At 46.4% G+C, this 26,257-nt stretch overlaps 1 protein-coding gene across 1 annotated transcript in view; it reads left to right on the plus strand.

The window, feature by feature from the left end:
* The window catches only part of ARFGEF2 (ADP ribosylation factor guanine nucleotide exchange factor 2), an 83,836-nt gene that overhangs the window by 10,083 nt on the left and 47,496 nt on the right, over nucleotides 1–26,257 (plus strand). The window contains exons 2-10 of the mRNA XM_005688637.3: nucleotides 3,494–3,524; nucleotides 4,629–4,752; nucleotides 12,422–12,568; nucleotides 13,559–13,738; nucleotides 14,095–14,326; nucleotides 19,684–19,752; nucleotides 21,687–21,838; nucleotides 24,625–24,755; nucleotides 25,939–26,173. Coding sequence (XP_005688694.2) covers nucleotides 3,494–3,524; nucleotides 4,629–4,752; nucleotides 12,422–12,568; nucleotides 13,559–13,738; nucleotides 14,095–14,326; nucleotides 19,684–19,752; nucleotides 21,687–21,838; nucleotides 24,625–24,755; nucleotides 25,939–26,173 — 1,301 coding nt within the window. The remainder of the gene's footprint in view (nucleotides 1–3,493; nucleotides 3,525–4,628; nucleotides 4,753–12,421; nucleotides 12,569–13,558; nucleotides 13,739–14,094; nucleotides 14,327–19,683; nucleotides 19,753–21,686; nucleotides 21,839–24,624; nucleotides 24,756–25,938; nucleotides 26,174–26,257) is intronic.

The following is a 26,257-nucleotide window of genomic DNA, read 5'->3' on the forward strand; positions in this document are numbered from 1 at the left end:
GAGCTGGTGCGAAGGCCGTGGAACAGGAACTGGCCATGAATGAGCTGGGGTGGGGGGAGGTGAGGTCAGAGGGGCTCACAGGGGCCCAGATCCTTCAGAGGCTTGGAGGCCAAGATGAAGACTGTGAGTTTTACTCTGTGTGAGATGAGAAGCCAGTGGAGTTTTGTGCAAAGGAGCAGATGTTATCAGATTTACTTTATAATGGTTATGGATCATCTATTTTGAGCAGATATAATCTGATTTATATTTTAAGGGAATCCCTCTGGCTGCTGTGTAGAGAACGCTGTGGGCCATGAGGAACAGTGAGAGTTGAAGGCATGAGACCAGTTAAGAAAGAGGCTCTCGGTCCAGGCAGGAGATGGTGACAGTCTGGCTTGGCGTAATGGGGGTGGTCCCCCGTGGTGAGAAGTGGTCAGATTTAAATAGTTCCTCAGAAGGCAGCAGGGACAGGACATTGCAAAGGTGGAGGGAATTGACACTACTGTTTTCCAGCAGAGGAGAGTGCGGGTTGGCCAGTTTATGTATTGGCTAACAGGAAGTTGAAGGAGTCTCCTTGTGGCTTTTAATTTTTGCATGAAATCGGCTGTTTCGTTGGTTGTGAGTAAAGAGGAATGGTGACATCAAGAGGGAGAGACAGGGTGTTTGAGGAGAGAACGCGATGCGCAGTAGTCTGCGTGGAGAGGTAGAGAAGGTGGGCTTAACCAGCAGTGTCTAGGTACTACTGTGGTTGGTTGTCAGGGCCTTTAGAGACCTGCCGGCTTTCCCTGCTGTCAGGCCTGTCATTGGTGTGGAGACTGGTCAGAAGGGAATGGTCATACAAGCTTGGTATTTGGCCAGAAGTTAACACTAAAAATCAGAGAACAAGTCAAGCCTACTGTTTGGCAAGGAGAGGAACCAGTCAATCCTAAAGGAAATCATCCCTAAATATTGGAAGGACTGATGCTAAAGCTCCAGTACTTTGGTCACCTGATGCAAAGATCCGACTCATTGGAAAAGAGCCTGATGCTGGAAAAGATGGCAGGCAGGAAGAGAAGGGGGTGACAGGATGTGATGGTTGGATGGCATCACCAACTCAACGGACATGAGTGTGAGCAAACTCTGGGAGATAGTGAAGGACAGGAAAGCCTGGCTGCAGTCCATGGGGTCACAAAGCATAGGACATGACTTAGCAACTGCACAATAACAGCAACAGATTACAATCCTGCTAATGGGATCTGTCCTGGAAAAATGAAGAAAGGGAAAGCTGACAAGTTGGTCTAGTCAAGTCTGACAGGCCAAAGAAGGGTCCTACTGGGGCCAGTTAGTAGGAAGGACAGGAGCTGGGCAGGTACAGGGAGGAGCTGGAAGTTCCAAACAGGGACAAGATTCAGAGTGTGACCAGCCCCTCCGGCCTGGCTTGGGGAGAGGGGCGGGGGAGGGCCTTGTGGATTTGCGTGGTAGGGGGTGGGGGTGAAGCAGATCGGATGTATGAGGGGAGGTGGAGGTTCCAAGGGATGTTGTGGAACCTTGCGGAGTTGACCAGTGATGGCGTCGTTGAGGTTGGTCGTGGTCACTGTTGGACCTAGCCTGGGAGCAGAGCAGAAGGAGGTGAGCTGGTGCCAAAGTCATCAGTGAGCCAGGAGGTGTGACCCGAGGGATTCGTACAGGACAGTGATGCCCAGAAGGCGTTTCCCGGCGAGACCGCGTGGCCTCACAGCTGCCGCTGCCGCACCCGCCCAGGTCTCCCTCCTCTCCAGCCTGCTTATTTATTGCTGCTAATTGCCCAGTTGGCAGTTAGGAGAGCAGGGCCTATTAAAACGTGGGGCAATAAACCGGAGCAGGTGTGCCCTGCCACCTGCTCCTCCCCTTCCCCCCTCCCCCCTTCTCTGGAGCAGACAGCCGGGCTGTGAGTCCTGCAGTGGTGCTTCCTGGCTGTGGCCATGGGCAGGGAACTTCACCTCTCTGGGCCCAGATTCCCACCTGCACATGGTTAGGAGACGAGCTTCTTGTCTTCCGGAGGCGTGAGGAGGGCCAGATGGGCCCATGCCCCTGTGAATGTCAGCTGTTCCGTGAATTGTGTTCCCTGAGTTGTCTTCTTTCTCTTGGCTCTCTGCAGTGCACCAGTGGCAGTAGAGACTTGGCACTGTTACTGACTCCTGTCTTAAGGGCCAGAGAGCTGACGTTTATTGGCCACCTGTGTATGCTTGACCCTGCCTTAGCCATGAACACTTCGGGTTTCTCAAAAGTTACCCACACCCACCTGCCTTGTTATAGTCTCTGGAGCATGCTCATGTTTTTTTAGAGTGGGACATCAAGATTCAGGGAGGTTTAATAACCCACCTGGTGTCATTCAGGTGAGAGATATCCATGCCAGAACCTAGTTCTGCCAGAATTGCCAACCCATTTCTTGCCTTTCACTCACCAGGCTGTGTCATGTTGATTTCTGCAAGCTGAAAGCTTGGCCACCAGCCTCCTGGGCTGGGTTTCGCTGGCCACTCCCACAGCCTGAGGCCTCAGCTAGAGGAGGCCAAAGCTGCTCCTTCATGGATTCTTGTCCTGGAGGGGCAGGAACCACACCACGGAGCTCTGTTTAGCTGACCCAGTGTGTAACAGGCCTTATGGTCCCTGGGCAAGATGTTTGATATTAGTCATCTGGATGTTTCTCTTCTGCTTTCTTATGTGTGTAGAAAGAGGACATTGAAAGATTGGCTCGAAAGTTAAAATTGCCACCTCTTGTAAAGTTCAGTTACTCGGTCTTCACTTCCTAAAAGTTAGTCAGGAATAGAGTTGTCCAGGGGGAGGAAATCTGTCACCCCCAGCACCGTGTTCTATGGTTGCTAGGATAACTAATGCAGTGTCTGTAGACGACTGGCTCACAAGAGATTGTATAAAGAAGGCTGGCCTTTTGGAGGTTATCTGAATACATGGAATTCAGGTGGACCGGCTTCACTGGCCTGCTTTGATAATACTGTGAGCCTGCCGAGCGCACCACGTAGGAATGCATTCGACTAAGTGGATGCAGGGGAACCAGCGTGTTTAGATAGGATGTTCTTGTTTCAGTGGCGCAAAATCGTGTCCTCCTAGAAATAAGACTCTCTTTGAGATTGTGATTGCTGAATGCTGACACTGTATCTGTAACCATAACTGTGTAGTTGATGTTCCCTCCATGGTAAAGGTTCATAAATTAATTTTAACTTATAAAAATTATGTATATATATTATATATATTATAAAATTATATATATAAATTATAATTATATATAAGCACAGTAGAAATGTCCTTAATGCTGCTGAACTGTACACTTAAAAATAGTTAATATGATAAATTTTGTGTTAGCATATTTACCACAACTTTTGTAAATGCTAAAGCAAAAGTATATATACTTACCGTAGAAAATGTGGAAAAGAAAGATCATCATCGCCCTACTCAGACAGCTTTCAGTATTTTGTTCTGTTTGTTTTCTTTTATATATACATTACCTGCTCCTAACATGCCTCTCTTTCTTCCCCACCAGATGAAATTAAAGCAGAAATAGAGAAGCAGAGGTGAGCCCGGGCACCTTCTCCTTGCTGAAGCGCAGTGTGACGGGAACTGGCGGGGGCTGCGGGAACTCCTTCCTCTGCGTGTTTCGTCCTGTTCTGGTCCCGGGTGGAGGGTGGGGCACGCATTCTCCCAGCATAGTGCTGGACACACAGCAGGACTCTGTATCTGTCTGTACTGATGCCAGGTTAACAGACTGCTGGCTAGCAGCTGCACATTTGGAGGAGAGGGTGTGTGCATGTGAGTGCTAAGTTGCATCCGACTCTTTGGGCCCCCAAGGACTGTAGCCCGCCAGGCTCCTCCGTCCATGGGATTGCCTGGAGAGGCAAGCATACTGGAGTGGGTTGCCGTGCCCTCCTCCAGGGGATCTTCCCAACCCAAGGATTGAGCCCCAGTCTCCTGCGTTGTGGGCAGATTCTTTACCGCTGAACCCCCTGGGAAGCCCCCACAGAAGGCTCACCAGCATTAACTTGACCTTCCTTACCCTCTCCTCTGGGGCTTCTCCTGTGGCTCAGCGGTAAAGAATCCACCTGCCAATGCAGGAGATGCAGGTTTGATCCCTGGGTCAAGAAGATTCCCTGGAGGAGGGCATGGCAACCCACTCCAGTATTCCTGCCTGGAAAATCCAATGGACAGAGAAGCCTGGAAGGCTACAGTCCTTGGGATCACAAGAGTTAGACCTGACTTAGCAACTCAGCACCAGCAACCACCTTTCCTTGACAGAGGAGGCAGAGCCCTGGCTCTTGCAGGTCATGCTTCCTCAGGCAGGAGGACAGCATATGCTGTTACGGGGTGACCCCTCATCCTCAGAGTATTGAGGCCAGAGTCCCCCCTTCAGAAATGCAGCTCTGACGTGGCATCCAGGATCTGTACCAGGCTTCTGACGTGACACCTGTCATCAGAGATCTTGTTCTCTGCATGTGGCGCCTTAGTGTTTTTTTCCTCAAATGCGTGTCTTTAAACTCTTCCCTGTCTAGCCCCCCAGATGTGGTTTGCAGGCACTTTTAATTAAATGATTGCAAGTGGGAGCAGAAATTAAAGTGGTGGGGGAGAGTAGCAAAAGCAAGCTTTTTTAATTCGTTTCCCCTCTCCGGCCCTCTCTGCTTTAGGCTTGGTGCTGCTGCACCGCCAAAGGCAAACTTCGTTGAAGCTGACAAGTACTTCCTTCCATTCGAGCTAGCTTGCCAGTCCAGGTCCCCCCGGGTGGTCAGCACATCCCTCGACTGCTTGCAGGTACTGTGTTTCATCTTGGTGGTATACAGGGTGTTCTCGCAGGCTACAGGTGGTCCTTTATACCAGGAGCCCCCAGCCTCCAGGCCACGGACCTGCCCCTCCTGTCAGATCAGCTGCGACAGGAGACTAGAAACAAAGTGCGCAGTGAACGTAAAGCACTCGGATCGCTCTGAAACCACCCTCCCTGCGCCCCAGTCCACGGAAGAACTGTCCTCTGTGAGAGCGGCCCCTGCTGCCAAAAAGGTTGGGGACCACTGCCACAGGAGCTGTGCCCATGACCCTGGTACTCAGAACGCTCTGAGTTGGTGGACGGAGGAGCTTTTCACCTCATTCTTTATATTACTGTCAGGGAGAGAAGAATGAGAGGTCGGATTTCTTTACTTAAAAAAAAAAATTTGATTCCTAGAAGTATTTTGTTGATCTCTTTGTGTGTTTTCCTAAATAAAACCTCTAGCATTGATTGAATTATTGGTACATATGCAGGCACAGAAGGTGTTTTATGCAGCTTCTTTATTGATGGCATTAATACTCATCAAGTAGAGAGAGAGAATCAGCTCACGTTATTTGTGGTGATGGTCTGTAAAGTCGCTGTGAACACAGAATTAGCGAGTCCTGAAGTGTTGTTCCTGGATGAACTCCAGGACTAGGCTCCTGCAAGCCTCTCCAGTCACCTGCTCGCCAGTTGTTGGACGTACAGCCTTACTCTCTGTGGGTTTCTGTCTGCGTGCTTGCCTGCTCAGTTGTGTCTGACTCTCTGTGACCTCATGGACTGCAGCCCTCCAGGCTCCTCTGTCCATGGAATTTCCCAGGCAAGAATACTGGAGGGGGTTGCCATTTCCTCCTCCAGGGGATCTTCCTGACCCAAGGATTGAACCTGCGTCTCTTGGGTCTCCTGCATTGGCAGGTGGATTCTTTACCACTCAGCCTTCGGGGAAGCTCATGTTTCTGTTTAAAGATAACCTTATTCACAGCAACCTGCATTGTTGGTTCATTAGCCTTGAGCTCATGATCAGCAGCACTGTGATACATGCCTGAACAAAGCTGATCACACGTCCTTTCTCTTCAGGGCACATCCCTGCCTCCTTGTTCTTGGCCACACTAAGAGAGCACTCAGCTCTGTGCACACGGGCCTTTTTAAATGGTAAAATCACCAACAAAAAGGACAAGAATGTGAACACCATGACACTAAATAGATACAGAAAAGTCACTGCTTACAGTAGGAAAGCTGAAACAAGACGGCAAAGCAGCTCCTTGTTTGACCTCAGTTGGGAACTTGACCATCAAGTGATTCAAATTTTTCTTTGCACTGTGGGTGTCCACAAATGACCATATTAGTATCCCAAGTATTGATTTGGAACTTACATTTTAGTAAATGGGAGCATTCACAAATGCAAATCTATGAATAATGAGATTGACTGTATTTAGGGCCACAAGTAGCCTTGTTATAAATTCCTTCTGACTGGTGAAGAAGCAGCCAGCCGTGAGAAGTTAGGGTGACTTGGCTAGTGATGTGCAGGTAGTGAGGGACAGAAACAGCACTACAGCTCGGGCTTCTTAATTTTTGGTCCAGCATTCTTGAATTTTTCCTGAGGTCTACTCCTGAAGCTTTGGTTTCCCCAAGAAACATTTGTTTTTAACCCCAGTGGAAACCTACAGCAATGAAAAGAGCTAGGAAAATTTTTTAAAAATACAGTGGAGAGATACACAGTTTACCAGTACTTTCTAGAACAGGAATAGGGAATAGTTTCTGTATTATGATTGCTTAGAAGAATTATCTGGAGCCTCATCTGGGTTTCTTGAGAAAGTGCCACAGTTGATTGATTGTGTCTGCTGAGACCCAGGACTGCCAAGTGGCGGTGGGCATGCCACATTTTCGGCATCTCTAGTCTAATATTTACTCTATTAATCTCTCTTCTTTGCTATAGCTGTTCTTAAAAATTGATGACAGTTTCTTCACAGAAGCAGCTCTTCCAAATGAAAAGCCATTTCTCATTCAATATAATTCTGTACAGATTGTCCTGTGTGAAGCGTGTCATCAGCCAAGAATTTTCAAGTACCAGGCTCAAATCCTACTTCTAGCCTAAAATATTTGTTGCTGTGAATGTTTTCTGAGGAAAATTTGGCTTAAGTTTAATTTTCATTGTTTTGTCCTCATGTTAAGGTTTAGTTTGGAAGCTGGTGCCGATAGTTAACATTATTGATGTACTAAACAACAGCTAACATCTTGAGCACTCAGCCTGTGCTGGGCCCTGTGCTAAGAGCTTTATCCCCATCATTGTGTTTAATCTTCCCAACAACTGTCTGAGCTTCTTACTCTCATCCTCATTTTTTAATTAATGAAACTGAGGTTTAGAGAATAAAGTGTCCAGCTCTGCCAAGTTTCCCGAGCCAGGCAGTGATGGGATTGGGTGGGTGTCTAGGACTTGTTTATTCCAAGCCTGTGTTTTTAATCAGGGGTCCTTAAACTATCAGTTCAGTCAGTTCAATTGCTCAGTCGTGTCCGACTCTTTGCGACCCTGTGGACTGCAGCAGCCAGGCCTCCCTGTCCATCACCAGCTCCCGGAGTTTGCTCAAACGCCTGTCCATTGAGGTGGTGATGCAATCCAGCCATCTCATCCTCTGTTGTCCCCTTCCCCTCCTGTCTTCAATCTTTTCCAGCATCAGGGTCTTTCCCAGTGAGTCAGCTCGTCACATCAGGTGGCCAAAGTATTGGAGTTTCAGCTTCAGCATCAGTCTTTCCAGTGAATATTCAGAACTGATTTCCTTTAGGATGGACTGTCTGGATCTCCTTGAAGTCTAAGGGACTCTCAAGAGTCTTCTCCAACACCACAGTTAAAAATTCTTCGGCGCTCAGCCTTCCTTATAGTCCAGTCTCACATCCGTATATCACTACTGGAAAAACCATAGCCTTGACTAGACAGACCTTTGTTGGCAAAGTAATGTCTCTGCTTTTTAGTATGCTGTCTAGGTTGGTCATAGCTTTTCTTCAAGGAGTAAGCGTCTTTTAATTTCATGGCTGCAGTCACCATCTGCAGTGATTTTGGAGCACCCAAAAATAAAGTCTATCACGGTTTCCATTGTGTCCCCATCTATTTGCCATGAAGTGATGGGACCAAACGCCATGATCTCAGTTTTCTGAATGTTGAGTTTTAAGCCAACTTTTTCACTCTGCTCTTTCATCAAGAGGCTCTTTCTGCCATAAGGGTGGTATCATCTGCGTATCTGAGGTTATTGATATTTCTCCCGGCAGTCTTGATTCCAGCTTGTGCTTCATCCAGCCCAGCGTTCCTCATGATGTACTCTGCATATAAGTTAAATAAGTAGGGTGATAATATACAGCCTTGACGTACTCCTTTCCTGATCTGGAACCAGTCTGTGCAAATCTGGCCTGCAGCCTGCTTTGGTGAATAAAGTTTTATTGGAACATAGCTGACTTACTCTGTTTAGACTGATGTAGCAGAATAATACGGACAAGAGACATTTATTTCCCACAGTTTTCTGGGGGCTGGGGAGTCCATGATAAGGGCCAGCTGGTTGAGTTCTTGGTGAGCCCTCTTCCTGGTTTGTAGATGGCCAGGTTGTCACTGTGTCCTCAGGTGGCAGAGCAAGCCAGGAGTCTGGTCTCTCCTCCTTGTTAATGTTTATTTGGCTGCACTGAGCTTAGTTTCAGCACGTAGGATCTTGGTTGTGTCATGTAGGATCTTTGGTTGCAGCGTGCAGGCTCTCTAGTTGTGGTGCAAGGCTCCAGAGTGTGGGCTCAGTAGTTGCGACACGCAAGCTAAGTTGCTCCACAGCACGTGGGATCTTAGTACCCCGACTACGGATCACACCTGTGTCCCCTGCATCGCAAGGCAAATTCTTAACCTCTGGACCACCGGGGAAGTCCCTGGTCTCTTTTCATGGAGCATTAATCCCGTCGTGAGGACCCCACTCTCATGGCCTCATCCAGATGTAATTACCTCCACAAGACCCTCCCTCTTGCTACCGTCACATAGAGGGTTAGGACTTCAGTTGGGGAAGCACAGGCATTCAGTTCATGACAACAGCCGAGTGCTTTCGTTGGCTGCCCTCCATCTCCTGCAGCTGAGGTGAAGGGTTGGAATGGAGTTCACATGACCTGCAAAGCCTGATGTTTAGCAGGTGGTCCTCTGCAGAAAAAGCTGCCGGCCTCCACTCGTCACTGGTAGCCTGTTCTTCTGGCCTCTTTAATTATCAATAGGCTGGGTTTTCCTAGAAATGGTCTTTTTTTCTGAAACTCAGTGTACATGTGAGTATGATATCTGGTGGAAACATTGACGTCCTGCTTTGCTTCAGCAACTTGAGTTACATTACCTGTCTTAATGCTTTTGGCATATGGTTAGCTCTCTTTTTTAGACTGGAAGTTTTCTGTGATGTGGTAGGTACACCAGGATTTCTTTCCTTAGTATACAAAATGTGTTGTCCTTTTTATGACGGTAAAAAGTGGCTAGGTGCTCCCTGGAATACTGAATGAAAAAAAAAGATTTCCTTTTGGGGTTTGTCCTTGCACAGCCTGTTCAACTGGCTTTTCCTGGTGTGGGCGAGGTGACTTCTGCCTTGAGGTGGAGGGCCAGTGTCCCGGAGGAAAGGTTGGTTTGGTCAGGGTTGAGGCCAGCTGTGGTGCATCTGTCTTGTGCCCTGGACATTTTAGGGTGTCCCTTTTTTAGCCTGGGAAGTTGAGCAGGTAGCAGAGATGCTTCGGGTTTGGTTTGTAACAGCACAGAGCTCAGTGTTCCCTTTCCCTTATTCTTGTGATAAAGATCCTTTCCTTCAGCTCCTGGTCTCCACACACTACCCTAAGGCCAGGACCCGGAGGGGAGAGAGCTAGTCCCGTCTTGCCTAGTGAGTGATCTCCAAGTTTTTCTGGGCATAGACCAACCACAGAAATTATTTTTGAGACTATTCTCTCACAATATTTCTTCAATTATAAGATCATATACATGTGCTACTGGTATCACATTACATATATTATAAACCATACAAAAAGAGACCTTTAAAAGAGTAAGATAAAAAGTAGATAGAAATAGAGTTCTAATATTTTATTTCTACATAAAGCCGTGGGAAACCTGGTCTAAGCTACCTGGTTCATACCACAAACATTATCTTTTAGCTTTTATTTCTAAAAGACTTTGTATGTTTTAATGCTTATTTTAAAATCGATATGTAATAATATAAGTTGTACATAACTACATTCTCTGTTAGAAATTTCCTTTAGAACTATACAGATATGGCTGAAGTTCCTTAGACCACAAGCCCCAGACCCAGTTGCCTGTTTTGATGTTTTAATTCTCTCTCTCTTTTTTTTTTAACATAAATGGTACCATTTATGATACCATTTTCGTATAGAGGACTGCATGGTAAATATTCAGGCATTTTGCAGGTCATATAGTCTCCATTCCAACTCTTCGACTCAGCCATAGTAGCTGGAAATTATATCATAAAGCATTTATACTTGTACAGATTTTTCTATGGCTTGCTTTTTACAACATTGGTTTTAATGTCTGTTAAAACACCCCATGCAAGTAGAGGGCATTCCTGATAAATGATATTTTACCATTTTATTTATCCCTCCTCCTGTTGAGACTTCCCAAGTGGCTCATCTGCCTGCTAGTGCTGAAGACACAGCAGATACGGGTTCAATCCCTGAATCAAGAAGATCCCCTGGAGAAGGATGTGGCAACCCACTGCAGTTTTCTTGCCGGGGAAATCCCATCGACAGAGGAGCCTGGCAGGTTACAGTCCATGGGGTCGCAAATGAGTCAGATATGACTTAGCAGCTAAACAACCACCGCAGCGCTGCCCTCACAGGAAGCCAGCCTGCGGAGCCGTGATGAGAGGGAATGACACAATGGGCATCTGGGCTTGTTCTTCAGGAACACACTTGAGGGGCCTCCTGGGCAGCCAGGGACCCTGCACTGCACAGCACGGGGTGCTTGTTGGATCCCTGGCCGGGAATGTGAGGCCCCACATGAGCTGCCGGGGCCAGAAATAAATAAAAACCACAACCACGCTGGAGCACCTCCCTGCCTCCGTGTGGCGCTCCCTGGGCTTGATCTTGAGCCCCACTGTGTGCAGGCCTCTTCCTGCTCGCTTGGTCCAGCAGTGTCACACTTCTGCTCTCAGCCTCTCTCTCAACCAGTTTTTCTTCCTGTGTGTTGAACGGCAGTGCTTTCGAGGCTACTAATGAGGAAAAGCCATTGAGAAGTGGCATGAGGCCTTGGCAGGGGGCGTGTCTGCGTGTCGCAGGGGTCAAGGCCCTGTGATCGCCTCTGGAGCTGTGTCACTCCGGGCAGGCAGATCAAGAACGTGACACACCAGAAACGAAAAGGATCAAGAACAGAGCAGCATCTGTCAGAGTCTTTACTAAGTCGCTGGAAGCAGAGGGTGCCTTAAGAGTTCACGGACCCCAGAGGGCCTATCGCAGATGAGTGGTTCTTTTTATTCGGTCAGTCGTCAGGACAACCTGGATGACTTGGAGAAAAACATCGTTTCCCGGGCTCCACCCAACCAGCCGGGTCGAGGACGTCTGCGTTGAGGTCCAGGAGGCTGTTGCTATCACAGGTCCCTCTTTGACTCTGAATATCAGCCTGGCTTTGAAACCATCCTGACCTTTGAGTTCCCTTCCAGTTCTCAGATCGTCCCTGAGGAAATCCAGGTCAGGAGGGAGGAGGCCCATGTCCAAACTGATCTGTCACCTGACCCCGAGGGCACAGCCTGGACAGCCTCTTGTCTCTTCAGTGGCACGGGTGACGTGCAGTTTGATAGTGTTGGTGCAGAATTCAGTGAGGATTTTTACTTTAATTTTTGGAATGAAAAACGCACAGGCCTGAGTCACCATTCAGAAAGAAGGAAAGCCTGAGCCACAGTATGTCTTAGTCCTGCTCCTGCTCACAGCTGCTTAGTTCTCCCTGAGCTGGAGCAAAACTTGTTATCATTAGTTTTTAATGCATCTTGCCTTTTGCAGGGGCGTGGGGGGAGGTTTTTTAACAGCTTGAGATACAGTTCAGATGCCTGTAGCTCACCCGTCTGAGGTGTACAATTCCATGACTTTTGTATGTTGACGGAGTTGTGCAGCCAGCGCCACAGTCTAATTACAGACCATCTTTATCCTCTGAAAGAAGCACCATATTTGCTCATTTTTGCAGTCACTCCCTGTTTCCCCGGAATCCCCCAGCTCTAGGCAGTTGCTAACAGCTTCTGTCTCTGTTATATATAGTTTTTAATTTCTCCTTTTTTTTTTTTAAATTTATCTGGCTGTGCCGGGTCTTAGTTGCAGCGTATGGGATCTAGTTCCCCAAGCAGGGATCAAACCCAGGCCCCCTGCTACATTAGGAGCCAAGAGTGTTAGCCCCAGACCCCCAGGGACGTCCCTAACTCCTCCATCTTTCACAGAAGTGGTTGTGCACTGGGGGCCATTCTGCACATGCCTTTTCCCCTGGCCACTGTCAGCATCGTGGGCTCTTCTGCCATCAGGAGTCAGGCTGGGTGCTGTGCTTTTGGCGTGACCATGCCCCCCACACCCAGGGGGAGCAGAGGGATCTCTGGGAAATGGAAGTTAGAGGCCAAGCCCACCGCCTGCCTCTTAACCGCTGTGGATGGGCTCAGCCTTGGCCAGGCAGAAACTCTTCATGTCTGTGCTTTCTGTGTTTAGAAACTCATCGCTTATGGTCACATCACTGGCAACGCCCCCGACAGTGGTGCCCCCGGCAAGCGGTTGATTGACAGGATCGTGGAAACCATTTGCAACTGTTTTCAAGGCCCTCAGACCGATGAAGGCGTTCAGTTACAAATCATTAAGGTATTTCTGTCTGTCTGCCTAGTCTAGATTTTAAATGAGAAAACTCATCCCCTCTGGGAATTTTAATTTCTAATTTACCATGTGTTAGTTGTCTCAGGAGGCACTGAGCTAGAGCAAAAATATGTAAGCATCATTTAGATCTTTTGTTAAGTGTCAGAACTGATTAGCGTGGACCAAAACAGAAGAGCAGAAACAGGTGTGTTTTCAAAGTAAATAGTTCCACTAATAATCACATAAATTGCTTGTGAATTAGACTGACTTAAAATCCTCTAATGTCTTCCCTTGAATTTCTGGATTCCCGGACTGCCATTTCTCAGCAGGTCCTGTGTCGATACTTTTATCACCGGTTTGCCCCCGTCCCTTTATTCTCCCTTCCCATCATCCTGTTCCATTTCTGCTGCCAGGAATGGTTTGGCATGGGATGGTCCCATCTGCTTGTCAGAACCAGTCAGGATAGATGTGGTCAACGTTTCAAATCCTAAGTCCTGGACATGTTAGCTTTGTGAGGGATGGCTCTGTGCTAGCTGCACCCTACTTAAAGCTCCCTTGAAAATCCACCAGGGAACTGGGAAGCTGATCTCCCACCCCACCCCACCCTGCACCTCCATCAAAACATGTATATTTTGTGATCAACGTATGTGAGATCAGGTTGGAACATTTTTCCTCCTGAGAGAAGTGTCTGGTTTTTTTTTTTCGCTTTTTAAAAAGTAAGCTGGTAGAGAGTACACTTCACAACACAGCTCAGTTACTTTACATAACTTGGGTTCTATGGAGTTGTAAGTGTGTTTAAACTTTTTTGAACTTGGAGCAGCAGGGACTTGGCTCTTGGTACTAATCATCCAGTTTAGCTCACAGAGCCATCTTCTTAAACCAAACCAAATAAAAACAAAGGCAAACCTTTGGTTTTTCCAATTCCAATAGAAGAGTTGGACTCTGAGAGGATGGGCAGTGGGCACTCCCGAAGATGAAGGTTTTGGATTTTTGTTTCAGGCTCTTCTCACTGCGGTCACATCCCCGCACATTGAAATTCACGAGGGCACCATCCTGCAGACGGTCAGGACATGTTACAATATCTATTTGGCCAGCAAAAATCTCATCAATCAAACCACCGCCAAGGCTACCCTCACTCAGATGCTGAACGTCATTTTCACCCGCATGGAAAACCAAGTGGTGAGTGGTAGCGGTTACCAGCTTCTGTGAGTGGGACATCATCCCATGCTGTGAAGTCTTTCCTGTGTGGCCTCGGTGCCTGGTGAAGAGTCTTTGCATCTTGTAATTAATCACTTCTTCCTCTGAATTCTCTGCACTCTGTTTTTGTCCTTGCTTTAAAAAGCACAGAGAGAATCTCGATGGGTTTTGAAATTTGCATTCCAGATTTGGCGTGAGTTTGTTGAAGGAATTGATTTCCTTTTTTAAATTCTATCCTTCTGTTTGGATATTCTTTATGCAGCAGGCTGGCTTTTCTTCTATTCCTTATCAAAACGCTGGATCCATTTAGATTGAATCCCTTTTTCATCGCCTTTCAGTTGCAGGAGGCCAGAGAATTGGAAAAACCAATCCATTCGAAACCACAGTCCCCTGTGATCCAAGCTGCAGCAGTGTCCCCAAAGTTCAATCGTTTGAAGCAGAGCCAGGCACAGAGCAAACCAACAACTCCTGAAAAGACAGATCTAACCAATGGCGAGCATGCCAGGAGTGGTTCCTCGGTGATCACAGAGAACGGACACGCCCCCAGAGAGAGAGGCCCGTCGCTCTCAGGTACAGCCCCTGTGCTTCCCTGTCCCCCAGTGACTGGGCCGTCTTGCATCCAAGGGGCTGGTGAAGGAGCTGTCTGGTGTCATGACAGGAAACCTCCAGTAGCTCTTCTATTTCTGGGCCTCCCCCTTGACTTCCCCTTTGATTTTCTCTTATGAAGCACAGCCCAGGAGGCCGAGTGTCTCAGATCCCGTTGTCAGTTATGAGTGTTTTGGTTGTGTTGTTTTTTTTTTTGGTGGGGGGGGTTGTTCTTGGAATATATCTAGCTACTGCTGTTTGATGTCAATTGTAGTGCCATGGGTTCACTGTGGAGTGCTTGTGTCCCAGGAGGTAATCGTTTGGGTGGTTGAGCCTTTAATGTCTGTTTCATCTCCCAGAAGAGGACGCAGACATCATTTGTCACTAATGCACAGGCTCTCTGTGCTCTACCCACTTACGGGCAGTTAGTCACTATTTATGGACATCTTCGAAGGGAGCCAGAAGGTGGGTGGGTGGGTTCATAGAGAAATAGGCACACAGACAGCTCTTGTCTTCTTCTGAGACCAAGTACACTACTACTTGGTTCTGCTTGCTTTTTTAAATGAAAGATCTTCTGCACCCGATGATAGTCTTGAAGTAAATAAAACATTAGGTGTGAAAGTTTTGAATTGGGTTGTCACGTAAGATTATTTTTTAATATTTACCTCTCTTTCACTGTGCAGTTTGTGCAAACAAAATTCTAAATTCATATATTTTTCAAGAACATACCTTATTCCCAAGTGATTTCTGCCAAATAATTTTTCACTCTAGCTGATGGTTCTACAACGAAGTATCTGACCCGCCTTCATAATTGGCCTCATATCTTCTTCTGCCCCATTATTGGCAGTGAGGTCTGTTGGTGGTATGTTGGCTACCCAGAGCCCATACTTGAGCAGTTTTTGTTCATCTGTAATTTACCAGAGCTTGGCACGGGTAGGAAGAGACCAAGTGTTGTTTCTGGAATGTTGTTCTGGATCAGTTCACCCAAGGCAAGGATCAAATGAGAAGCTGCCACGGAATCACACGTGTCTTGGGTGCGCGCTGTTGGCTGCCCAGTGTCATGTGTCTTGGAAGGTGTTCAGGAAGTCCTGACCCACCTTCTGTATCGGTTTTCATCTTTGCCTTATTAACTCTCAGAGCAAAGAGCAGGCAGGTTTTTACTGGAACCTTTATCAGACTGTGGCCAATCAACAAATATTAATATTTAAACACACTGTAGTGAGTGTAACTGTGCAGATGGAAAAGCAGGTCTTCCTGAGCTGCATGAAAGTGCTTCCGCTGCAGCCCATTTTCCACTCAGCAGCCAACATGATCTTTTAAAAGCATGGATTAGATCAGGACCTCCCTCTGCTTCAACCCCTCTGGTAATTTCCCATCCTGTCCCATTCATAATGACATCTGTGCCTGCCTCATCTCCACGATGTCCAAGGCCCTGTGTGTCCTGCCTCCTCCCACCTCCCTGTACCTTCCTTTGCTTCCTTTCCGCTTGTTTGTTATAGGATGTGCAGGTGGTGTTTCTGGTTCTTGAAAATGCAGTGCTTGCTCTTGGTACCTTGGCACCTACTGTCCCTTACCCCGCCTTTGTCTTCAGGCTTCATTTCTAACTGATCCCCTCTCTGAAGCTCCCCGTCACTCTGTCCCATCACCCTCTCTTATTTTCTTCATGGCACTGATCACTACTTCAAATCAGTGAAGAGTTTGTGTTCACTTGTTCCTGGTCTAAGGCATCAGCCACCCCATTCACCACAATATTCCCAACACCTGGTTTGGTGCCCAGTACGTATAGTCAGTAAATACCTTTTTTTACTGAATGAATGGAGTGTGGGGGGGGATTTGATTTCTAGAATATGGTTTTACAGAAACCCAGGAACCTAAAATTCTGCTAACATAGAAAGCTTTACACTTAGCATATTGCTGTGGATTGTGTTGCCACAAGGTGTAATACACCCCATGAGGCTTCTCCCAAGATCGTGGGCATCAGAGTGCCTCTAGGAATCAGACCACAAACCTGCAAGTGGAAGATCAGAGTGGAGGTGCACCATCGCCCTTAAGAGGGACAGGCAGGCCTCCACTTGTCCAGATGTGGCTCTAAAGAAAGAACGCGTCCTTCAGGAGAAGCGGATGAGGCACCTGGGAGGAAGGGCAGCCTGAGAGGCAGATGACAGAGGTGCTGGCCGACAGACACAGCGCCCTGGGCTGGAGTCCAGGCTGCCGAGGCCCCCAGGGGCTCCAGTGCCTGTGTGACCAAGATGACCTGTCCAGCTCTCCTCTTGGTTCCCTCCCGTAGACTGGCCATCAGGGAGGCCCCGCTGCCCCGAGCCAGTCACTGTGCCAGGCGTGGTCCTTGCTCCCTGGGCACTCCACATGCGTTGTCCTGCTTCACTGCGAACCCTCCTGGCCTTCCTGAGATAAGGTGCCTCCTAGCAGAATCTGCGTGGATGACAGCTCACCAGCAGACCAGAGGATCTTCCTCCCCTTGGCAGATTTTCATCCCAGGTTGATAAAACTGATCATCTGTCAGTCTTATCAGCCCGTGCAAGAAGTGGATTGTATTGCTCTTTGTAAATTCACAAAATGAGATCTTTGAGCCTGCAACATGCTAGCTTCTGTGAACCTTAGGGCATGGCCAACAGGGTTCCCTGGGGACCTCACCCCATTTGTCCATTCACAGCCCAAAGACCCAACTATTCTTGTCAATTTTTTAAAAATACAGGTTTATTGAAATTCAGTTCTGTAAATTCACCTGTTTAAAATGTACAGTTCAGTTCTTTGTAGTATGTTGACACAGTTGAGCAACAATCAATCACCACAATCAGTTTTAGAGCATTTTTATCACACCCAGAAGAAACCCTGTACCCAAGAATAGTCACTTCCCATTTTCTTTTTATTTTTAAGATTCTTACTTTTTAACTCCCAGCATTAGACTTAAGCATTTACACACATGTACAGCTAATATGTAGTATTGTAGGTACACAGTTACCAGTGTGCTCACAGATGTCTTCGCTCACTCTTTTTGTCTTGCATCCCGTTCATTAAGGGAAAAACAGCCCAGCAACTTACCAAGCCTGCAGCTCCTCTGATGAAGCATATTCATTGGGCTGCTAATTCTTGGGTGTTCACTGTGTACAGGGGACTTTGGAATGTTTAGTAGAGATTAGACCCTGTCATCACAATTCTGTTAAATCATAGCATCAGAGAGTGTTGGAACTAGAAAGGAACTTAGAAATACCTAGACACGTGAGACACGTGTTTACCAAAGCATGATCTAGACGAGGTGATTTTAGATGGCTCATAGGTGAGTGGTTTTTATTTTAATAGTTATACATTTGTTCTAATGTGCATTAACAAAGTGTGATTAGTGTTTGAAACCTTTGTTTTGTGAATATTAATTATTGCCTACAGTGAGTTAAAGATCACTGTTATATATATATATATATATATACACACACACGTAATATAATAAGCGGTGCATGAAATGGCAAAAATTATGAAGGTTGTGTGTGTTGTAGCCCCGTGTTCCGGGAAACAAGCTCACTCAGAAGGACAATGCAGATAGTGGAGTGCAGTTGATTACACCGGCCGGCCCAAGGCAGAGTCTCCTCTTAGCCAAGGACCCTGACCAACATTTGTGAAAACCTTATATACCCTAAGTGTATAAGGTTCTCTGAAACTAGTCTGAACCAAGGAAAAAGAAAGATACAATCATAGTTAACCCATGATTCATATGCCTTAAGCCTAGGTAGTTAACAGTGGACAGTTATCAATAGGCTTGTGGTCATACCCCAGTAAGCATAATAGAATGTATGATTCTATTTGGTTACACAGATAATTAGGGTATTCTTTCAGGTGATGGAGAGCCCTGGGGCTCTTCCTTCTGGGGGCCTGGTTTTCCTGTTGGTATGTCGTTTCCACAGATTCTGGGCATATAGCTCAAAGTCCACAGTCCAGCCCAAGATGGAGTCCTGCTTTCAAGATAGAGCCTGTTCTGTTTCCTTCTTCATAGGTAACACTGATCTAGACTGAATCATCTTATTTAGATGAAGAAACCTTCTAAACCTTTAGAAGATTTTGCCTGTGACTGAGGGCTTTCCTAACCTCCATTCAAGTTCTTTTTGCCCTCTAAGGAGAACATTTGTTGTTGTTTACTCGCTAAGTTGTATCTGACTCTTGCAACCCTGTGGACTGTAGCCCACCAGGCTCCTCTGTCCACAGGATTGCCCAAGAAAGAATAGTGGAGTAGACTGCCATTTCCTTCTCCAGGGATTTCCCTGACCCAAGGCTCTAACTCCTGTCTTCTGCATTGAAAACCAGATTTATCAGCCCCATAAATTTAGTGCTTTCCAGTGTACAGGCTGGTGCACGAGTCTGGGCTCACTGAGATCATTCCTTTGATGTGTATCTCGGCTCTCTGGCTCCAGTCTCCTGTGTGTTCCTATCCTGCGTCCCCTCAGGGTGCACCCACTGGAGGGGGTGGCTGAGGGCTCCAGGACCTTTGTCTCCATCCTGAGCTCCCTCCGGGCCTGCCACAGGGGGCGTCTGGAGTGGTTTCAAGGCTGCGGCATCCTTTGTTCACTGATCTGATGTGTGGGGCGGCATTTTTCTTTCACTTGGTTTAAGTGCCCAATGGAAATGAAAACACTTCCCTGTTGCTTCTCCAGGACCAAAAGCAGAAAATCGTGGCCTGATTGGCCACGTTGTTAAAAGAAGAATTTAAAGGATTATTTTGGTTTTCTTTAACATGATGGCCCTTAATATTTACTTCCAAAAGACTAGTCGAGTGCTTGTTTACTCGTTCTCCCAGAACTAGTTTTCTACCAAAACAACTGGTAGCGCGCCTTTTCCACTTAAACAGTTACCATCTTATAAAATAAGTCCATTTAGAATGTAGCAAGTTCCCAACTATCACGTGAGAAATCTCATGCTAAGTTCTGGGTTTACACTGTGGGAAAAAGAAGCAGCCAGAGGCAGACCATTTACCAAAGCTCTGGGTATACGAGGTGAAGGGGCAAGATGACGCTTCTCCTTTTGTTCTGTCAGAAACCATAGCTGGATAATATCCAGCTGCTGCCTGCAGCCCGGGGGTGGTGGAGGGGCCCCTGGCCGGCAACTGTGACTCAGGAAGGAAGAGTGTCTAAGACTGTGGGGTCTTAGAATTCCACTGCTGCCCCCAAGTTTCCACATTTCCTGGGACATGGTCAGATTTGGCTTTGGAGAGGGCTTATTTGCACTCTTGCTTTGGACTGTGGCTCTGGAGAACACTGACTTAACCTCCACCTTACTTCACTTTCCTTGGAAATGCCCACATATATATGCTTGCGTTTGTGTATTTGGTGTGTGTGTAGGGACTGAAGACGGAGCCCAGGAGGTGGTAAAGGAGATCTTAGAAGATGTGGTCACGTCTGCAGTTAAAGGTGAGAACCAAGCACCCAGCCTCCCCTCCTCCTCGCTCCTCCACTCAGGTCCCCAGCCAGGTGTGTTAGTGGTAGAGTGCACCGCCGCCACCGCCTCCTGCACACTCACGGAAACCGAGTCTGCCCATCTTTAATATGGAGTTTGGAAGTCACTTGTGACTCGCGATGGGGTCCATTCTCCCTCGGATTGGGTTCAGGATGCTCAGTCTGACAGTGTAGAGTTGGGTGTGCCACTGCAGAGATCCATGCCCAGTAGAACCAGGTTTCCCAGGAGTGGGCGGGGAGCCCTGAGGCAGTGAAGTTTCTGGGCTAGACATCAATGTGTCCAGGGGACAGTCCCCACGTCAGCAGGTGTCAGATGCCCAGAGAAGCTCTGTTAGTTTTGTTCGACTTCATTCATAACTACCCCAGTTTTTGGTGTGGTTTCAGTGGAATTAACCTTGTATAGCTCAGAATGACTGTTAGATGATTTTTCCTTTTGTTTTTACTCCCAACTCTCAGGTCAGTGGTTATGTGCTGAACACTGAACTTCGGGGTCAGTAAACCATTAATGAGTTGAGAAGTCAATAAATTAGTGGTTTGTAATCCGTCTTTTTAAATGGGAGACAATAAAACAAAAATAGGTAAAAACTGAATGTCTCCCTTGTAGTAATGTTAAGCACTGTTCCATGAAACATGTTTCAATGATTTATCTTTGTGCACACATGTATACCAGGTCCTGACTTTTAAAATGTATCTCTTAACGAGTGAGCATCAAGGTCAAAGAGTTTTGACCCAAGCACTGTTCCATGAAACATGTTTCAATGATTTATCTTTGTGCACACATGTATACCAGGTCCTGACTTTTAAAATGTATCTCTTAACAAGTGAGCATCAAGGTCAAAGAGTTTTGACCTACTGCTCAAAGCCCTGTCCTTTTGTTAATTTAAGGTACCCCCAAGCTATAGTCATAGATTTCATTGTTGGTTTAACTCTTTGTAGAAGTGTATTTAAAAATAAAGTGATTTTATTTCATACCTTTAGATTTTTCTTTCCTGGGGCCAATACATGAGTATATGAAGTCCTCACATGGTGAACCTTGTCTATCTCACTCATACTGTCTCCTCCAGCCCCTACGCTAGAGCTTGGCATATAGTAGGCACCTGATAAATATTTGTTGAATATGTTTCAGAAACCATTTTTGAAGATTGTGCTACTGAGTTGTTTGGTGTCCCTTAAATAAATTAATATAGCAATCCACATGGTAAATTTCTCACAGAGTTCACCTGTTCTGCTAGTCATCAGATATGCTTTCTTTCATGAAATGATGGAATCCATTTAATTCTTTGTCTTTTCCTTTTCCACATGGCTGCCAGGAAGCTCAGATCTCCTTTTTTTCCCCCTCCTGTGACTAAGGTTTTCTATCATAGCTATCAGCCTCTTCATTTACGTGACTCTTGTTCTCTAACCCCTACATTAGTAACGCTTTCTGTGCATTTCTGTTTAGCTGCTTCTAATTATCTTCAGAAGTAGGTAGGGGTGAACAGGGCTGCTATATTGCACATTTCTGGAGGTACCATTGACCCAGACTACAGTATAAAGTAACCTGGGAGTGGGGCTGTGGGTAACAGACACAGAAAGCCAGAAAGGGAAAAAACAGTAGCTTGGAGGTTATGTGAATAACTTCCTGGGACTTCTCTGTTTAAGACAACGTGCTCCTAATGCAGGAGGTACAGGTTCGATCCCTGGTCAGGGAGCCAAAGTCCCACATGCCTCATGGCCAGAAAACCAAAACGTAAAACAGAAGTAATGTTGTAATGAATTCAATAAAGACTCTAAAAATGGTCCACACCAAAAAAAAAAAAAAACCACTTAAAAACCCAAAACTTCTTCTTGGTGTCAGGCCATCTTTTAGGGTAAGTACTGACTTGATGACTTTTGCATTGTGTTTTAAGAAGCAGCACAAAAGCACGGGCTGACGGAGCCCGAGAGGGTCCTGAGTGAACTGGAGTGCCAGGAACGTGCCGCCCCCCCTGCAGCTGATGAAAACTCCCAGACCAACGGGATAGCGGACGACAGGCAGTCCTTGTCATCAGCAGATAACCTGGTGCGTTGGTGATCTTCCCATCAGACTCCTTTCGATGTTTACTTTATCTGTAAGATGCAGAATTATATCTCTGTCAGAAGAAGCCAGTGAGAAACAGCAAGCCCTGTTCAGTTATTTAGTCATACTATCCTGGCCTGATATTCTATGTGTTCTTGAAACATGCTTGTTAATGCTGGTGATATGTAACGTTGTTAAACCCTATTTATTCAGAACTTTTAAAAACTTAACATTTCTTGCCATTTTTCTCAAAATGGTATACATTGACTACAGAAAGAATAAGGGAAATACAGAGAAAGAAAAATAAGGAAGTAGAAGTCATCCATAATGTAACTCAGAGATAACATTTGTTAAGGTTTTACTTACACTGTAGATTTTTCTCTCCCTCCCATGTTCAAACCACTTAAAGGTAATAACATGATATGCATGCTGTTTTGTAACCCGCTCTTTAGATTTAAGGTACATTATGAACATCTTTCAGGCAACCTTAAGTGTGTCTGCTACATTATTTTTTTAGATAGCTTTGTTGTTCTATTGAAAATGCTATGTATAAACATTCAAAACAGGAAGAAATATGATCTGAACTTGCCTCCTGAACTCACTCAGTCTCTCCCTTCTCCTTTGTGTCCCAACTGTTCAAATGATCACACACACACACAGGAGCCTTTTTATGTATTTCTTTTTCCTATTCATCACCCTGTTTCATGGAATTTTAGTTACTGATAGATACCTGTTTATGTACTGTATGTTTATCCACTTTATGCATAAAAATAATAAGATTTTCTCTACAACTATTCCCTACTCCACCCCACCCTGACAGTTGCCCCTGTCTCAGTCTGTTTAGGCTGCTTTAATAGAATACTGTATGCTGCTGCTGCTGCTGCTGCTAAGTCGCTTCAGTCGTGACCGACTCTGTGCCACCCCATAGACGCCAGCCCACCAGGCTCCCCCGTCCCTGGGATTCTCCAGGCAAGAACACTGGAGTGGGTTGCCATTTCCTTGTCCAATGCATGAAAGTGAAAACTGAAAGTGAAGTCACTCAGTCGTGTCCGACTCCTGGCGACCCCACGGACTGCAGCCCACCAGGCTCCTCCATCCATGGGATTCTCCAGGCAAGAGCACTGGAGTGGGGTGCCATTGCCTTCTCTAGAATACTGTATACTGGATGCCTTATAAATAACAGAAAAGTGTTTTTCACAGTTCTGGAGGCTAGGAAGTCCAAGGTCAAAGTATTAACAGTTTCAGTGTCTGGTGAGAGCCTGTTTGTTTCCTGGTCCATGGACAGCCGTCTTCTTACTGTGTCCTGGCAGAAGGGGCAAGGGAGCTCTCTGAGGCCTGTTTAACAAGAGCGGTAATCCCATCTGTGAAGGCTCCACCTCACTGCCAAAGGCCCCATCTCCAAATTCCGTCACATTAGGGATTAGGTTTCTATATAAGAAATGCAGTGAGGGGCTCACAGACATCCAGACTATAGCAGTCCCCTTGGGGTTCTGTCATCCCCATTAAGAAGGCACTGGTGGGGGATGATCTGGGAGATTGGGATTGATGTGTATACAGTATTGATATATGTAGACAACAGTGAGAACCTGCTGTATAGCACAGTGCTCTGTGGTGACCTAAATGGGAAGGGAATCCAAGAAAGGGGATGTATGTATACGTATAGCTGGTTCACTTTGCTGTACAGTAGAAGCTAACACAACCCTGTAAAGCAACTGTGCTCCAATAAAAAATATCTTTTTTAATGAATGCACATATATAGGGATGTGTATAAATTCACACGTGGTATCTGTGTCACATATTAGACCGCAACTTGCTTTGTTCCCTCAACACTTTTTTGGACATCTTTTCACATCAGTAGTACGTATATGTCTGTCTAATTTTTTAATGGCCATGTGAAATTCTATCATGGATTACCATAATCTACTTAACCAGTTCCCTATTAGGTTTTTGGATTATTTCAGATTAATCACAGGAGACAGTTCTACAGTGAACATCCTTGTAGATAGATTTTATTCTTTTGTTACCCCGTGGACTGTAGCCAGGCTCCTCTGTCCCTGGGATTTCCCAGACAAGAACGCTGGAGTGGATTGCCGTTTCCTTCTCCAGGGGACCTTCCCGACCCAGGGATGGAATCCACATCTGCTGCATTGGCAGGCACATTCTTTATTACTGAGTTACCTGGGAAACCCAACAGTATTCTTAGAAATATCTTTTTTACCCAAACTAATATAATTATCTATATTCGTTTTGGGTTTTTTATGATTTAACCTTTGCTCAAAGGCATTGGCACCCCACTCCAGTACTCTTGCCTGGAAAATCCCATGGGTGGGGGAGCCTGGTAGGTGGCAGTCCATGAGGTTGCTAAGAGTCAGACATGACTGAGCAACTTCACTTTCACTTTTCACTTTCATTCATTGGATAAGGAAATGGCAACCCACTCCAGTGTTCTTGGCTGGAGAATCCCAGGGATGGGGGAGCCTGGTGGGCTGCCGTCTATGGGGTCACACAGAGTCGGACACAACTGAAGCGACTTAGCAGCAGCAGCAACATTTACATTTTAAACCACTCACACCCACTTTTTGAAGGACTTGGAAGGAAGTTTTAGAATTGCTGTGACAACTCCCCCAGAAGCTGCTGTTTTGACATATTGTTTCCTCCCCCACATCCTTCACCTCCCCCAGTGAGTAAATAATTTACATTTTCATGAGATAATTACATTTCTTATTTTTGAAAAGAGTCATCCTTTTGTTTGGACCCTTTGATTTTTCTCATCTTTGTTCTTATCTTAGGAGTCGGATGCTCAGGGACACCCAGTGGCCGCCAGGTTCTCCCACGTTCTGCAGAAGGATGCCTTCCTGGTGTTTCGTTCCCTGTGCAAGCTGTCCATGAAACCCCTTGGTGAAGGCCCCCCGGATCCAAAGTGAGCTGACAGCAGTTCTTGGCCGTCTATAACCCTAATGATCCAGGAGGGTCTTAGGGGCTCCAAGAAACCCCACTGCCTTGTCCCCTCGTTGGTGTAAATGCAGGAATTTACGGGACGGTGTTACAGTGTTTTCAGGCTCATGAAGGTCCCACAGTCCTCTCATCACAGATTGTGTGCCCACCAACCAAGATTATTGGGCCCAGTTTTGCTTTCCTTGGTTTATATACTAAAAACAATCGTTCGGTTGAAAATTCACCCTCTTTGTCCTGACTGATGAATTTAATCATCTGAGGGTGAGAGTCCCCCACCTGGATGCATAGAGAACCTCAGTTTCTTGCCCTGAATGGAAACTTCTGTTTTCATGGATACAGATTTATGCCCCAGATTCAACCCAGAGAAGCCAGACCTTTAGAGTGAAGGATGTACCACAGGGAAAGTGGTGCTGTGGGGTGTCAAAGCAGAAGTTTTGGAGCCATGGGGAGCTGCCTTCAGCCCTGGTTCACTTGAGACCAACTGCATGGCCGTAAGAGCTATGGAACCTCATCTGGAAAATGGGAATATGGAAAATCAACCCACAGGATCATTTACCTGAAATGATAGAATGATATCCCAAGCACAGGGCCCAGTAGTTCACGGTAGTTTATAGTCACTGTTATTGTCATTATTACTGGTTGCTAATTACAGTCCTCTTCTGTTGAGAATATGATGACCATTAGGGAAAAGTCTCCTGAAGGATTCCCTTTCCTTCCATCCCTGTGGGCAGGCATGGGAGCCTGAGGCAGGTAGATGAAGAGCCCTGTTCTCATTGTCTCTAAACGTAGAGCGGGACAGACAGTCTCACATGATGGATGTGAAGTAATTGGTTCTGTTAGATTAGTTGCAGAACCAGGTTTCCAGAATCGGTTTGCACTTATTTTGCTCCTGCTGTATTTTCTGCTTTATGAGTGGGAGAGAGAAACAACAGTTGGCAGCTCTCGTTCTCCCAGGGCCTGCGGGTTCTGAGAACCCGCCTCATGCCAGCTGCCCTCCCTCTCTTGACATTTTAGGTGCTGTTGCTGATTCTTGAGTCCCCGGCTTCTGAGAAAATCCTCACTGATAGAGGAGTGAGACCTTGTTGAGAAACATCCTCTCTGAAATGTTGACTCTCAGCGCTGCCCTTGTTCTCTGCCTCCTCTGCCAGGTCCCACGAGCTGCGTTCCAAGGTGGTCTCCCTGCAGCTCCTCCTGTCCGTGTTGCAGAACGCCGGCCCGGTCTTCAGGACTCACGAGATGTTCATCACCGCGATCAAGCAGTACCTCTGCGTGGCGTTGTCCAAGAACGGCGTCTCCTCAGTGCCTGATGTCTTTGAGCTCTCTCTCGCTATTTTTCTCACTCTTCTCTCAAACTTTAAACTGCACCTGAAGATGCAAATAGAGGTATGGACTCCAAGTTGACTGTTTGGGTTTTTTTTTTTTTTAAGTTTGATGACGCTTTTATATGATGTGTTAAATACTGGTGGG

Source organism: Capra hircus, chromosome 13 (assembly GCF_001704415.2).
Source record: "Capra hircus breed San Clemente chromosome 13, ASM170441v1, whole genome shotgun sequence".
NCBI lineage: Eukaryota > Metazoa > Chordata > Mammalia > Artiodactyla > Bovidae > Capra > Capra hircus.